The sequence below is a fragment of the Lithobates pipiens genome, unplaced genomic scaffold (assembly GCF_037356315.1).
Source record: "Lithobates pipiens isolate NorthernLeopardFrog02 unplaced genomic scaffold, aLitPip1_a1.2 Scaffold_35, whole genome shotgun sequence".
Classification (NCBI taxonomy): Eukaryota; Metazoa; Chordata; class Amphibia; order Anura; family Ranidae; genus Lithobates; species Lithobates pipiens.
In genome coordinates, this window is record NW_027507811.1 from 11,881,699 (window position 1) to 11,897,765 (window position 16,067).

The 16,067-nt window shown below is 48.1% G+C and overlaps 1 protein-coding gene across 1 annotated transcript in view; it reads right to left on the reverse strand.

The window, feature by feature from the left end:
* Positions 1-11,886, reverse strand: part of LOC143955492 (uncharacterized) — a 30,576-nt gene extending 18,690 nt beyond the window's left edge. The window contains exons 1-7 of the mRNA XM_077465530.1: positions 11,761-11,886; positions 10,407-10,535; positions 10,072-10,206; positions 9,860-9,983; positions 9,646-9,743; positions 9,339-9,539; positions 6,103-8,147 (exon numbers count right to left, since the gene is read on the reverse strand). Coding sequence (XP_077321656.1) covers positions 6,103-8,147; positions 9,339-9,539; positions 9,646-9,743; positions 9,860-9,983; positions 10,072-10,206; positions 10,407-10,535; positions 11,761-11,847 — 2,819 coding nt within the window. The 5' untranslated portion in view covers positions 11,848-11,886. The remainder of the gene's footprint in view (positions 1-6,102; positions 8,148-9,338; positions 9,540-9,645; positions 9,744-9,859; positions 9,984-10,071; positions 10,207-10,406; positions 10,536-11,760) is intronic.
* Between the last annotated feature and the right edge of the window lie 4,181 nt (positions 11,887-16,067).

Genomic DNA, 16,067 nt, shown 5'->3' on the forward strand with positions numbered 1-16,067 from the left:
TGGTAACTTGGTATAGGGTGCTACGGTACATAGGCCTGAGTGCGTTACAGTCTGCTGTTCTGTAAGGACCGCTATCGGTCCACAATACATAGGGTTGCCGTGCACTACTGCTGACCGCTGCCCTATACTGCAGCAGTCCTTCAGCGGTATAGGGACTGACGCACAGTCTGCTAAACACTAACACACAACCTGCTTGGTCCACAAAAGTTCTTATAAGGACTGGTAACTTGGTATAGGGTGCTACGGTACATAGGCCTGAGTGCAGTACAGTCTGCTGTTCTGTAAGGACTGCTATCGGTCCACAATACATAGGGTTGCCGTGCACTACTGCTGACCGCTGCCCTATACTGCAGCAGTCCTTCAGCGGTATAGGGACTGACGCACAGTCTGCTAAACACTAATACACAACCTGCTTGGTCCACAAAAGTTCTTATAAGGACTGGTAACTTGGTATAGGGTGCTACGGTACATAGGCCTGAGTGCAGTACAGTCTGCTGTTCTGTAAGGACCGCTATCGGTCCACAATACATAGGGTTGCCGTGCACTACTGCTGACCGCTGCCCTATACTGCAGCAGTCCTTCAGCGGTATAGGGACTGACGTACAGTCTGCTAATCACTAACACACAACCTGCTTGGTCCACAAAAGTTCTTATAAGGACTGGTAACTTGGTATAGGGTGCTACGGTACATAGGCCTGAGTGCGTTACAGTCTGCTGTTCTGTAAGGACCGCTATCGGTCCACAATACATAGGGTTGCCGTGCACTACTGCTGACCGCTGCCCTATACTGCAGCAGTCCTTCAGCGGTATAGGGACTGACGCACAGTCTGCTAAACACTAACACACAACCTGCTTGGTCCACAAAAGTTTTTATAAGGACTGGTAACTTGGTATAGGGTGCTACGGTACATAGGCCTGAGTGCAGTACAGTCTGCTGTTCTGTAAGGACCGCTATCGGTCCACAATACATAGGGTTGACGTGCACTACTGCTGACCGCTGCCCTATACTGCAGCAGTCCTTCAGCGGTATAGGGACTAAGAGTTTTGTCACAGGGTGATTTAAAAAATGACAGGCAGAGGAAGAGGCAGGCCCTTCCGCAGGGGTGGTAGGGGTAGGGCAGGAGCAACAGCCTTGAGCCAAAGTGGGAAGTTGCAGAAGGTGCGTTCAATTACTTTAAAGGACGCACCAGACTTGGTTGAGTGGCTCACTCAGCCTTATTCTTCTGCACCCTCCTCATCCTCTCGATCTGCACCCTCTTCTTCACTCTCTGCTATGTGCACCCCCAAAGACACTACCACCAACAACACCACCACCACCACATACCTTCCGCTTGAGTGCAAATGGGGGCCTTCATGCTCCAGTGTTTTAATAGGGACCCCCGTATAAAAAGCATGAGGGTCAAGGACCAGTACTGGGTGGCAACGTACTTAGATCCCCGGTACAAACACAAAATGGCGGAAATGTTACCGCCGTCGCAGAGGGCTGTCAGAATGCAGCACTTCCAGGCCTTGCTTCGAGAAATGCTGCATTCTGCTTTTGCGTGCGCTGGCAGAGGAGCAATTCCCACTCCCAGAGAAGGATTTGCGGGTACCAATCCAACAGCGCCTGCAAGAAGAGGCCGGTTTGAAGATGTGTTGGTGACTTCGGATATGAGGTCATTCTTTCAGCCGACCCATCGACAGGTGTCATCCGGATCCAGCATCAGGGAACGCCTAGACCGTCAGGTGTCCGACTACATTGGGTTAACGGCCGATGTGGACGCTCTGAGGAGTGATGAACTCCTAGACTACTGGGTGGGCAGGCTTGACCTCTGGCCAGAGCTTGCCCAATTTGCAATCGAACTGTTGGCTTGCCCCTCATCCAGTGTCCTGTCCGAAAGGACGTTCAGCGCAGCAGGGGGGATTGTGACCGATAAGCGTACTCGCCTAGCTCACGACAGTGTTAACTACCTCACATTTCTAAAAATGAATGAGGCATGGATCTCGGAGGAATTCAACACATGTGATCAGTAGACCATGTATATGTCTATAAACAATTTTTGGAATCAAGCACACAGACCTTCTTAATTCATTTGGCTCACTTCCCTGACCCAAAAAAGCACACCGTACTATATGCCCCTACCCTCCTCTTTGAAGAGGTTGAGCGGTGTCATATTTCTACTGGGGCTGCTTATTATGAGGGGTTCCCACCATCCCTGTGCTGTGCTGACTTCCTCCTGGGTGTTCTTATTATGAGGGGCTCCCACCATCCCTGTGCTGTGCTGACTTCCTCCTGGGGGTTCTTATTATGAGGGGATCACACCATCCCTGTGCTGTGCTGACTTCCTCCTGGGGCTGCTTACGGTGCTGCTGTCAGCGCTGTATGTCACGGAGCTGCTGTCAGCGCTGTATGTCACGGAGCTGCTGTCAGCGCTGTATGTCACGGAGCTGCTGTCAGCGCTGTATGTCACGGAGCTGCTGTCAGCGCTGTATGTCACGGAGCTGCTGTCAGCGCTGTATGTCACGGAGCTGCTGTCAGCGCTGTATGTCACGGTGCTGCTGTCAGCGCTGTATGTCACGGAGCTGCTGTCAGCGCTGTATGTCACGGAGCTGCTGTCAGTGCTGTATGTCACGGAGCTGCTGTCAGCGCTGTATGTCACGGAGCTGCTGTCAGCGCTGTATGTCACGGAGCTGCTGTCAGCGCTGTATGTCACGGTGCTGCTGTCAGCGCTGTATGTCACGGAGCTGCTGTCAGCGCTGTATGTCACGGAGCTGCTGTCAGTGCTGTATGTCACGGAGCTGCTGTCAGCGCTGTATGTCACGGAGCTGCTGTCAGCGCTGTATGTCACGGAGCTGCTGTCAGCGCTGTATGTCACGGTGCTGCTGTCAGCGCTGTATGTCACGGAGCTGCTGTCAGCGCTGTATGTCACGGAGCTGCTGTCAGCGCTGTATGTCACGGAGCTGCTGTCAGCGCTGTATGTCACGGAGCTGCTGTCAGCGCTGTATGTCACGGAGCTGCTGTCAGCGCTGTATGTCACGGTGCTGATGTCAGTGCTCTGTATTACGGTGCTGCTGTCAGTGCTCTGTATCTCCTGCACCCTCTTGTTTGCCTACCCTGGTCCCTGACCTTCCCTCTCCTCCATTGCCTTCATTAGCTCCATAGTCCTGAATTGTCAGAACAATTTCCCAAATAAAAAAAAAATGCTTGTAGTTATCGATCCCAAATTCACCTCATACATGTATTATGCTATTGTCCAGGTGGTGGGACTACGTGCTACCCCCTAATAATTACCCCGTGGCCGCAAATTCGACCTAAAGGTTTGCGAAATTCGCCTCCCATTGAAGTCAATGGAGCCCGCGGCGAACGGTCGTTTTCGCGAACGTTTGTGTCCGTTCGCGTTTCGCGTTCGCGAAACGTCCCGTCGGAAGTTCGTCCATCACTACCTGTGAGATCTTGAACTTTGCTTTTTCAAGTTCTCCGAGAGGTCATAGTTCAATAATATCAAAATCGTGGTTCATCTGTTCTTGAGGCCTAAACAAATCTCCCCTCTCTGACAGTAAATATTAAATGTATTATTATTATTTTTTTTTCTTAATGAATTCACAACAGGGGGCATGCTTGTCCCTCCTTGTTGAGGGCATGTAGCCTGATATGGTTTGGGGGGGCATGCTTGTCCCTCCCTGTTAAGGTCATGTGGCCTGGTATAGTTTGAGGGGACGTGTTTATCCCTCCTTGTTGAGGGCATGTGGCCTTGTATGGTTCGGGGGGGGCATGCTTGTCCCTCCCTGTTGAGGTCATGTGACCTGGTATGGTTCGGGGGGGGCATGCTTGTCCCTCCCTGTTGAGGTCATGTGACCTGGTATGGCTTGGGGGGGATGCTTGTCTCTCCCTGTTGAGGTCATGTGACCTGGTATGGTTTGGGGGGCATGCTTGTCCCTCCCTGTTGAGGTCATGTGACCTGGTATGGTTTGGGGAGCATGCTTGTCCCTCCCTGTTGAGGGCATGTAACCTGGTATGGTTAGTATGTATAAATTTGAATATGAATACACGTCTGATAAAGGAATGTGACTTTCTGCTTTGTGGCTCCGCCCCCGTGGTGTGGGAGGGGCTTACATTTATGTTTCCTATACAGTGTAGTAGTATGTTCTATAAACTAGGATTCAGACGTCTGAAGAGGGGACGAAACGCATAAGCAATATTGGATGTAAAAGGGGTCTTCCTGCATCATAGGACTTGCGCTTTTGAGCTGGAGAGAGTCGTTTCTTGTTTTTTCGATACGCCTGTCGACTCCCTTTTTTTTTTTTGTATAATATTAGCTTTTATTTATGAATAAATTGTGTATTATGGTAATTCCCTGGGCAGGGACGCCCTCTCTTTGTTGCTTTTTATATGAGAGATGCCCCAGTAGGGCGTGTCCTCCAAAGCTTTCGTCCAATCGCCTAAAGGTTTGTGTCTATAACCCGTGGTGTATGGATTTACGATGAACTCTAAACTGATGACCTGTAAAGACTTTTGTAGCGCCACCTATGGGCAATATTTGGGTACTGAAGTTCGTCCTCGTTGCACCGCCACACGCAATATGAAGGCTTGATATGCTTGTTGGGTGTCTATTTACTCGGCACAATCTCGTGTTTTATATTCCTCCTAAAAAATTGGGTAATATAGTGTTTGCGTGCCCTAAAATGAACTTTAGTGTATTTCTTGCTGATATTTACCGTTGATAAACCGTTGCGCTAATCTCACCTGGCATAAAAAATTGGAACTACCTCCATTTCATTCTTTTGGCCACTAAATGGCGCTACACCCCTATGATACTTAGTGCCATCTAGTGGCCAAATGTGGTATTTTCTGTTTAAATCTATGGTTGGTTTGATATTGTTGGTTTAATTAACTTATGTCCTACAGCGTATACTGGACTCATAAGTACATGAGAACGACACTTCAGTTATATGTAGGAGACCATGCCTGACATAGTAAACAAAGAGGTCTATTTACAAAAAAAGGTAGTTGGACGAATGGGACAACCATTTGCCAAGACGTGATAAATTCTGGCTATAATTTAATAAATACAGTGATTTCCTATGATGGTCAGCTCCATCTAGTGGCCATATAGGGGAAATATTCCTGAAATACCTTCATCAGAAAAAAAACAGTGCAATACGGTATTATGACCACTAGATGGAGCCAATGATCATAGGAAATCATTGGATGAAATAAAACAGACCTGTAAGGGTTTGTGAAATCATCCACCACAAAAAGTAATGAGAGGTAAGGACTCCATTTTTATTTTCAAAGGCCTAGAGGACCGGCTTTTAGGTAGTGGGGTTAACGCGTTTCGTCCTGAAAGACGACTTGAGAAAACAGACCTCTTGCTAGAGAGTTTACACCAGCGGTCATCAACCCTGTCCTTAGGGCCCGCTAACAGGCCAGGTTTGCAAGACAACTGAAATACATCACAGGTGATATCATTTGCTGCTCAGTGATTGCAGTATTCTAGTCTTCATCTCCCCCAAGGTAATACATAAAACCTGGCCTGTTAGTGGGTCCTGAGGACAGGGTTGATGACCACTGGTTTACACCACAAAATGTACTCAGCCAATGAAAGGATATGACTCCATTTTATTTTAAAAGGCCTAGAGGACCGGCTTTTAAGTGTGGTGGGGTTAACGCGTTTCGTCCTGACAGACGACTTGAGAAAACAGACCACTTGCAAGAGTTTACACCACAAAATGTACTCAGCTAATGAAAGGTAAAGACTCCATTTTATTTTAAAAGGCCTAGGAGGACCGGCTTTTAAGTGTGGTGGGGTTAATGCGTTTCGTCCTGACAGACGACTTGAGAAAACAGACCACTTGCAAGAGTTTACACCACAAAATGTACTCAGCCAATGAGAGGTAATGACTCCATTTTTATTTTTCTGTTTCTTCCATGATGAAGATCAGCCATGGAGTATATCTGAGGTGTATATCAGGGGGTGCTTCTTCCCCACATGTCCAGCAACATTCATACACAAGACATTTCCCGCACTCACTAATACACCTCCAGGGTTGTGTGGGACCCCCTGATGCACAGGAAGACAGGACTTCAGTGAGGAACAATTCCCTCACTCAGGACAGGATTACGGCTTCTCCACCGTGTGAGATCTCTGATGTGTGTTAAGATTGGACTTCTGTGAAAAACATTTCCCACACTCAGGACAGGAATACGGCTTCTCCCCTGTGTGAGACCTCAGATGTGTGCAAAGATATGACTTCCTAGAGAAACAGTCCCCGCACTCAGGACAGAAATGCGGCTTTTCCCCCGTGTGAGAACTCTGATGTCTGAGAAGTTCTGATTTTTGTACAAAACATTTCCTGCACACAGTACAGAGAAACGGCTTCTCACCCGTGTGCAATTTCTGATGATAGGAAAGACTGGACTTCTGTGAAAAACATTTCCCGCACTCAGAACAAGAATACGACTTTTCTCCCGTGTGACAAATTTGATGTGCAACAAGCTGTGATTTTTGTGCAAAACATTTCTCGCACTCGGAACAGGAATACGGCATCTCCCCCGTGTGCGATATCTGATGTGTGTAAAGATCTGAAATCCTTGAAAAACATTTCCCGCACTCAGGACAGGAATACGGCTTCTCAACCGTGTGCAAGCTCTGATGATTGTTAAGACTGGACTTAGCTGAAAAACATTTCCCGCACACAGGACAGGAATACGGCTTCTCCCCTGTGTGCAACCTCTGATGTATGTCAAGATGTGATTTTTGTATAAAACATTTCCCGCACTCAGGACAGGAATACGGCTTCTCCCCCGTGTGAAACCTCAGATGTCTGTCAAGGTCTGACTTTTCTACAAAACATTTATCGCACTCAGTACAGGGAAACGGCTTTTCACCTGTGTGCAATCTCTGATGTCTGTAAAGACTGAACTTAGCTGAAAAACATTTCCCGCACACAGAACAAGAATTTGGCTTTTCTCCCGTGTGAGATCTTTGATGTGTAACAAGCCTGGATTTACATGTGAAACACTTCCCACACTCTGTACAGGAAAACCTCTTATCTGTTGGAAGGACGGCATCGTCCGTCACAGTCTGAGGTTCCTCGGGATAAGAGGAATACGATGGTCCGGCACCGTCCGTCACAGTCTGAGGTTCCTCAGGATAAGAGGAATACGATGGTCCGGCACCGTCCCGCACAGTCTGAGGTTCCTCAGGATAAGAGGAATACGATGGTCCGGCACCGTCCCGCACAGTCTGAGGTTCCTCAGGATAAGAGGAATACAATGGTCCGGCACCGTCCCGCACAGTCTGAGGTTCCTCGGGATAAGAGGAATACGATGGTCCGGCACCGTCCCGCACAATCTGAGGTTCCTCAGGATAAGAGGAATACGATGGTCCGGCACCGTCCCGCACAGTCTGAGGTTCCTCGGGATAAGAGGAATACGATGGTCTGGCACCGTCCCGCACAGTCTGAGGTTCCTCAGGATAAGAGGAATACGATGGTCCGGCACCGTCCCGCACAGTCTGAGGTTCCTCGGGATAAGAGGAATACGATGGTCTGGCACCGTCCCGCACAGTCTGAGGTTCCTTGGGATAAGAGGAATACGATGGTCCGGCACCGTCCCGCACAGTCTGAGGTTCCTCGGGATAAGAGGAATACGATGGTCCGGCACCGTCCCGCACAGTCTGAGGTTCCTCGGGATAAGAGGAATACGATGGTCCGGCACCGTCCCGCACAGTCTGAGGTTCCTTGGGATAAGAGGAATACGATGGTCCGGCACCGTCCCGCACAGTCTGAGGTTCCTCAGGATAAGAGGAATACGATGGTCCGGCACCGTCCCGCACAGTCTGAGGTTCCTTGGGATAAGAGGAATACGATGGTCCGGCACCGTCCCGCACAGTCTGAGGTTCCTCAGGATAAGAGGAATACGATGGTCCATCTACACTGTGTGGTGCCGGATGGACATTTGAGGTAGTCGGGTTTTCTCCTGGACTATACTGTGTGATGTCCTCATCTTCTACTTTACAGTCTGGAGACAAAGTGAGACAATCCTCTGAGGTTTTCCTCATCTCCCGTCCATCTACTAAAATAGAAATACAAAGATTATTACTAGACATCAGCTGATTGGTTCCCCTAAACCAGGACTCCGCCCACATCAGGCAGCTTTGTCTCTGAGGATCTTACAATTCCCCCCTCAAGGTAACTAGTAAATGGGTCCTCTGATCTCCTACCAGATCATTTCTTTATTCATGGACCTTAGTCAGAGAGTGAGGAAACAACGAGAACTGTCTTCTATAGGAGTGACAGTGATGAGGGGATTATAGGACGAGTGTCCCCTCCCCCTCTATCACTCATTGCCATCTTCCCAACACAAGAAGTCCTGCACTTCCTTATTTAGTCCATGATTTAGTCATGAATAACAGCGGGGCTGAGCCCCACCAGAGGTCAGAGAGTGAGGATGGGGGGAGAACAACCAAGATGAAGACTGGACTGATCCTGAAGACCCCCATCATTGGGTTATTGACTCCTCCCTCATTATCACTTTCTGTTTAAGGGTCCAAAGTGTGAGGAGGTTATCAGATTATTATCGCCATGTAAAAGTCTGTCCTCCAATCACATCATCCGATATAAAATGTCCAGCTGGTAGGAAATGGGTGTAACAAAAGAGAATACATATTATGTGTATATATAGCAGAGGGGGGAGGGGAGAGAAGAGAAGTCAGGAGTATGTAATGTACAACATATTGTATAAGATACAACAGATAGGACTATATAGTATCAGAATTATGTAAAGTAGAATATAGGGGATATAGTGCAGGGGTCAGGAGTATGTCATGTACAACAGGGTATATAGTGCAGGGCTTTGGACTACATAATTTGCAATGTAAATTGTAAACTGTAAAAGTCAGGACTCATAATATTGGTGTTCAGTAATCATTGGAAGATGAAATGTTTACATGAGACAAGTTGCAGAGGTCCCACACCGCTCCTCCCATCTCCTGAGACTGCACTCAGTGACTTGGGTCTGAGACTATACAGACATATCCCTCCACCCGGCACAGCCAGCAGACAACAGAACAAGTAACCCGGGAGAATTGTTCTGTCAGAGATCTTGCTAGACCTGGGCATGGGGCAGAAGACCCAAGACACATGCCACTGGTGCCTACATTGAGCAATGCCTATGGTGAAAATCAAGATTTTGCTGATCCCCAGAATCTCCATAAATCCAGTCTAGAGACATAAATTGTGTCGGCAGCACAGAGAAGGAAGATTATCGGAGAGAAATCCAGGAATACAGGACGGGGAACACAGCTCAGGAAAGTGACCAGGGGATTACAGGCTGATATCACTCAGCCCCCGCCTTACTCCGGACCAATCAGTGAGCAGTATGGGTGGAGGAATGGATTTAGTGTTAATGACCCACCTGTGCTGATCTCTGTAGGAGTGTCCTCCTCTATAAATGTCCCCGTTATTCCATCCTCCTCCATAGACTGCTGATCATCCCTCACATACCTCTCTTCTTCTTCTTCTTTAATTTCAACTTTTATATCTATCAGATCTTCACCCTAAACCAAAAAGTTATAAAAAAAGATCTTCTGCTATCACATACCGTAAATAAATTCCAAAGATTGTCTGTATGAATCCATGTTCTAGATGCTCCAAACTACCAACCTTGTAATATTGGGGGATGGTGTGATCTTCCTGTGTGGAATCCCGGGAATACAGAGGACGGGGACATCTCTCTGGTGGGTTCCCATTACTGGATCCATCTGTAGGAAACACACACACTGACTGAATACATTGTTTCTATGTGTTTATCAGATGATGGGGGATCTAGGAGGAGCCTCCGTACTGCTCTCTCCTTTACAATAAAGTCTCCTCTTACCCGGTGATGTGAGGGGCGGCTGATTGTCCATCATGACGTCCTTGTAGAGATCCTTGTGTCCTTCTAAATACTCCCACTCCTCCATGGAGAAATAGACAGTGACATCCTGACACCTTATAGGAACCTGACACACACAATGATACAGTCACCATCCAGACACATCCCTTGTCTGTTACTGGATAATGTCCCAGAATTCCCAGAATCCTCCTCACCTCTCCTGTCAGCAGCTCCATCATCTTCTTGGTGACTTCTAGAATCTTCTCCATGTTGTGTCTCTCAGGTTTTAGGGAGTCACATGGAGGCACTGTGATGGTCATATGATCACCGGACTTCACAAGAGGAAATCTCTGTATTGGGGAACCAATAGGAATATCATGTTATAATCCCAGAATCCTCCTCACCTCTCCGGTCAAGTCTGTGTTTAATTAATAGAGATAAAAGTGATGTCATGTGACCTCCCAGAATCCTCCTCACCTCTCCGGTCAGGTCTGTGTTTTATTAATAGAGATAAGAGTGATGTCATGTGACCTCCCAGAATCCTCCTCACCTCTCCGGTCAGCAGGTAGATGATCTCCAGGGTGAGGTTTAGTATCTTCTCAGTCATGTGACTCCGGTCCTCCTCCATCCTCATTGGTGCCGTCATTTGATCTATACAGGTCTCCTTGTTGACGGATAACTTTGGGAAATGAAAATAAGAATTATTTGGATGGTATTGGTCACACAATAATAGGATGTTGATGTTGGGGGAAGGGGGGGGGGGTAATAGGAGGGTTGTTGTACATTTAAGAACATTGGCACATTTTTATTTTGAACTGTTTAGAGCGGGGGAAGGAGTCTGTTCTCTTCCCTCCAATGGTAGCCCAGTGTGGGTAGGAGGAAGATAGCAGGGGTGAGGGGTTTGTTCTTATTATTGCCAAGTATACTTTAGTACCCAGGACATTGTAGAGAGTGGCAGTTGGTTCCTGGCGCTCCGAGTTTCAGCAACGGGAACTGCCAGAGCCTGTTTTATGGGAAGGTATTGTACTAGACCCCGTAGCCCCAATGCACAACACTGACCCCTGGCCACTCATTAGGCAATACTGCACAAACAGGCCTCCTCTAAGAATGAGCCCCCACCATGGGGCGAAGGACTTCCTTTCTTAATTTCACAAATATATTACATGACCAGTGAGATGGTAAGTAGGTGAAGGTTGCCTTCTTTTCCTGGCAGGAGTTCCGTAAGGAGGTTGGAACAGTAAATTCACGGGGGGGGAAGAACCATCATAGATCAAGAGCCCCCCCTCTACCATAGAGTCCCCCTGAGCCCAATAACCTCATCCCTCTGAGACCTTCTGCCCACCAATCCTATCAAGGGTCTAGAGCCTTTCAACTCCACAACCCCCATAGGGGTCCCAAAGCCCTACAGGTTCAGTACCCCTTCAGAGGCCTTTCAGCTCCTCTACTTCCCTCAGTATTTGCCTCCATCTGACACCAATGATGGGACATATTCTTCATGGCAGGCTGGCGAATGTTTTCTTCCTCCTGACCAGCAATATAAGGGGCTCTATGCTCCATACTCCTGACCCCGGCACTCCATCATTGTGTTGGCTGCATATTGTAATAATTGCCCTTTGTAGGTCATGTATGGTCAGGATGGTCATTGTCTTGTCTATTTATGGTCAGTGCTGTTTGTTTAGAGGAACATATTACTAGAATTTATCTCCAACATGAAGGAATTGTTCCAACCCCAAAAGTGGGGAAGTAGTCTGACCCTCGCGGGGTTAATCCAAGTTTCCACACTATATATGTGTGTATCATCATCTGCTGGAGATAAAAGACGTCACAGTGACTATGGAGGAAGAGGACGGACATGACGGGGGGGGGGGGTTACTGGGCGTAAATAGAAAATAATATCTTATTACCTCCTCTGCTGCAAGTTCCAGCAATGTCTCCTCTCTACTTCCTTCCGACTCACCTCTCACCCGAAACTTCCTGTCTGTAGCCGACATCACTTCCTGTCTTCCATAGAGACTTCCTGTCTGGATAGATGTAAGATCACCACCTTGTGGAGCTCAGAGAAACTACAACCCTGAGAACTCATAGTATGAACACGGCCTTGTGCTGTGTGTGTATGTACTGGATATCCTTATAGATGGGGTCATCTCCACTCCCACCAAGGGGGATAGAAATATATTACTGCCTAGTCCAGACTTTCTCATCCAGATCACCTCCAAAGGTTTCTAGGGTTTCGAGTAATGAACAATTTCTGCTTTTCAGTAACAATTGCCATCTAGGGATGAGCTGAACCTAGTTTTGGCCATTTAGATGAACGCCAGAACATTAGCCTGTTCTAACCAATGTTTGATGGGAGCTGAAAATCATATATAGAATCGGCATCCCGCTACCACTGGTTCCCAAGGAAGAACACACGGTGTCCTTAGATACCCCCGACCTCACAGGGAATCTCCACCCCTTTTAAGCAAAGAGGCAGAGATACCAGTAACATCACTGACTAAATATGGCCACTGGCCAATTTTTGGGAATGACATTGACCAAACATGGCCATATTTTGGTCAATGATGTCACCACTGATGCCGACGTAGCTGAGGATAGCTCGGCTAAGTGTACCATCAGTATAGGTCGTGTGCTTAGTTTTTTTTTTTTTTCGGTTGGCGATGTGATTGACATTGGATTTACAATGAGGGACATTTTTGGGGAACTTTCATTTTTCTTACTAAAGAGTGTCCTCATTTCTAGGTAAAAATTTTTGTTAATGAATGAGTACCCCATACTCATGTGTGTGTGTGTGGGGGGGGTGGTATCTGTGGGCCCCCTTATTATTAGTGGGGGCTTCAAGATTCTGATAAGCCCCATGCTCACTGACCCCCACATCCACTTGCCAGTCTTGTGAGGATGAGGCCCTTATTCTCATCAATATGGGGTCATGGGGGTTTGCCAATAGGTACCGCCTAAAAAGTCATCCCCCCTATGTTGAGGGCATGTGGCCTGGTATTGTTGGGGGAAGTGCATGCTTGACCCTCCCTGTTAAGGGCATGTGGCCTGGTAGGGTTCAGCAGGGCACATGCTTGTCCCTCCCTGTTGATGGCATGTGGCCTGGTAAGGTTCAGGGGTGGGGCACATGCTTGTCCCTCCCTGTTTATGGAGGGACAAGCATGATATGGTTCAGGGGACATGCTTTGGTTTGGGGGGGGGGCATGCTTTTCCCTCCCTGTTTAAGGCATATGGCCTGGTATGGTTGGGGGGGGGGGGGGGTCATGCTTGTCCCTCCCTGTTGAGGGCATGCAGCCTGGTATGGTTGGGGGGGGGGGGAGCTTACCCCTCTCTGTTGAAGGCTTGTGGCCTGGTATGGTTCTAAGAAGGGGGCACATGCTTGTTCCTCCCTGTTAAGGGCATGTGGCCTAGTATGGTTCAGGGGGGTATGGGGGGCATGCTTATCCCTCCCTAATATGCACAGATCGCCATATAGGAACTTACCACTTCTTATGCTTGTCCCTCCCTAATATGCACAGATCGCCATATGGGAACTTACCACTTCTTATCCAATCAGTGCTTCCCAAAGAAATAATTCAGCATAAGAGCTCACTCCCCCGATGTAATTCTTCACTCCCCACGTGTGCCTTATTTTACTGGTCCCATGGAAATCCAAGATGGCGGTGTGTTCTATTTGTTGGAACCCACACCAAGCTGCTGTAGCAAGGTCCCAGGCTTCCTTTGGTCTAATGGGAAGCTCCAGGGCCATAGACAGCTGACATCCTTCTGTATATGGTGGGCTGTGAGGCATGGTGGGTGCAAAGTAGATAAAGTTATTGGGCGCCAGACACGTCTTGAACGCAAAAGAGTTTATTTCTCTTAACAAACTTTTGAGGGAGAGAGGGTTAGGGCTAGGACACCCTTAGGTAGTTGCAAGTGCAATTTACAGACTCTGAGACTTCAACAGGACAGCCATGCATGGAAAGGCATAAAGTAAGATGCCACATCTGCATGTGCAGGAATGCTGTCTCCTATGGCAACAGTCTTTAACCACTTGCCGACCGCCGCACGACGATATACGTCGGCAGAATGGCACGGGCAGGCATATGGGCGTATATATAAGTCCCTGCCTGCCCGCGGGTGGGGGGCCCGATCGGGCCCCCCCCGGTGCCTGCGGCGGTCGGCATTCCTTCGAGAGCGATCCGGGATGAGGGGGAGGCCATTCATTCATGGCCACCCCCTCGCGATCGCTCCCGACGAATAGAAATCCCCCGTGACATCACTTCCTCTCCTGTAATGTAAACACAGGAGAGGAAGTGATGTATTCTCTCCTCCGTGTCGGTATTTTTCGTTCCGACACGGAGGAGAGCGGATCGGTGAGTTGCACCAACACTCTACACACACAGTAGAACATGCCAGGCACACTCACACCCCCCCTTTACCCCCCGATCACCCCCCCAATTACCCCTGCCCCCCAGTCACAGTGACACCAATGTCATTTTTTTTTTTTTTTTTTGCATTGGTGTCATTTGTGACTGTAATAACTGTTAGGGCAGTTAGAGTTAGCCCCCTTTAGTTCTAATGTACCCCCCTAACCCCCCCAATAAAGGTTTAACCCCGTGATCACCCCCCGTCGCCAGTGTCACTAAGGCTGGGTTCACATTGCAGCGGTTTATGAGAACGAATGTGATTCGCACCGCACTGCAGTGCAAATCACATCCGATCTCTGTGCGATTCGAGTTCAGCCATTCGCCGCACCCGCCGCACCCGCCGCACCCGCCACACCCGCCGCAAATTCGCACGGGACCCTTTTTTTGGCCCGCAGCAGAATCGGGTCGCATGGGTGTTCACACCATGCGATCCGAGTTTGCAGATCGCACTGCGATATGCGAACTGATCTGGGGGTGTCAGTAACATTTCACTGACACTCCCAGCAGTTCGCATAGGGCAGTGTGAACTGCCGCCGGGAGGCATGCGATGCGGGAACCCGCCGCGGATTCGTGGCGTTTCCGCATCGCTCCAGTGTGAACCCAGCCTAATAAGCGATCATTTTTCTGATCGCCGTATTAGTGTCACAGGTGACGCTAGTTAGGCAGGTAGGTATTTAGGTTCGCCGCAGCTTTTTATAGCGCCAGGGACCCCCATATACTACCGCATAAAGCCCCCTGATTGCCCCCTCGTTAACCCTTTCACCTGTGATCACCATATAACTGTTACAGGTGACGCTGGTTGGTTAGTTATTTTTTTATAGTTTCAGGGCACCCGCCATTTATTACCTAGTCTCACTAGTGTACCCCTAAATTTAGGGGTGTCTACTTTCCAAAATGGGGTCATTTGGGGGGGGTTTGTGCCATCTTGGCATTTTATGGCCTTCAAAACTGTAACGCCCTTAGAAAGCCTGAAGGCGGTGCTTGGTTTTCGGGGCCCCGTACGCGGCTAGGCTCCCAAAAAGTCCCACATATGTGGTATCCCCGTACTCAGGAGAAGCAGCAGAATTTATTTTGGGGTGTCATTTCACATATGCCCATGGCATGCATGAGCAATATATCATTTAGTGACAACTTTGTGAAAAAAAAAAAAAAAAAAAAAGTTTGTAATTTTCCCGCAACTTGTGGCAAAATATAAAATATTCCATGGACTCAACATGCCTCTCAGCAAATAGCTTGGGGTGTCTACTTTCTAAAATGGGGTCATTTGTGGGGGTTTTGTGCCATCTTGGCATTTTATGGCCTTCAAAACTGTAATAGGTAGTGAGAAGTGAACTCAAAAATTTACGCCCTTAGAAAGCCTGAAGGCGGTGCTTGGGTTTCGGGGCCCCGTACGCGGCTAGGCTCCCAAAAAGTCCCACATATGTGGTATCCCCGTACTCAGGAGAAGCAGCAGAATTTATTTTGGGGTGTCATTTCACATACGCCCATAGCATGTGTGAGCAATATATCATTTAGTGACAACTTTGTGTAAAAAAAAAAAATATATTTTTTTTTTTGTCATTATTCAATCGCTTGAGGCAAAAAAATAAAATATTCAATGGGCTCAACATGCCTCTTATCAATTTCCTTAGGGGGTCTACTTTCCAAAATGGGGTCATTTGGGGAGGTTTTGTACTGCCCTGCCATTTTAGCACCTCAAGAAATGAGATAGGCAGTCGTAAACTAAAAGCTGCGTAAATTCCAGAAAACGTACCTTAGTTTGTAGATGTGACAACTTTTGCGCAAACCAATAAATATACAATTATTGA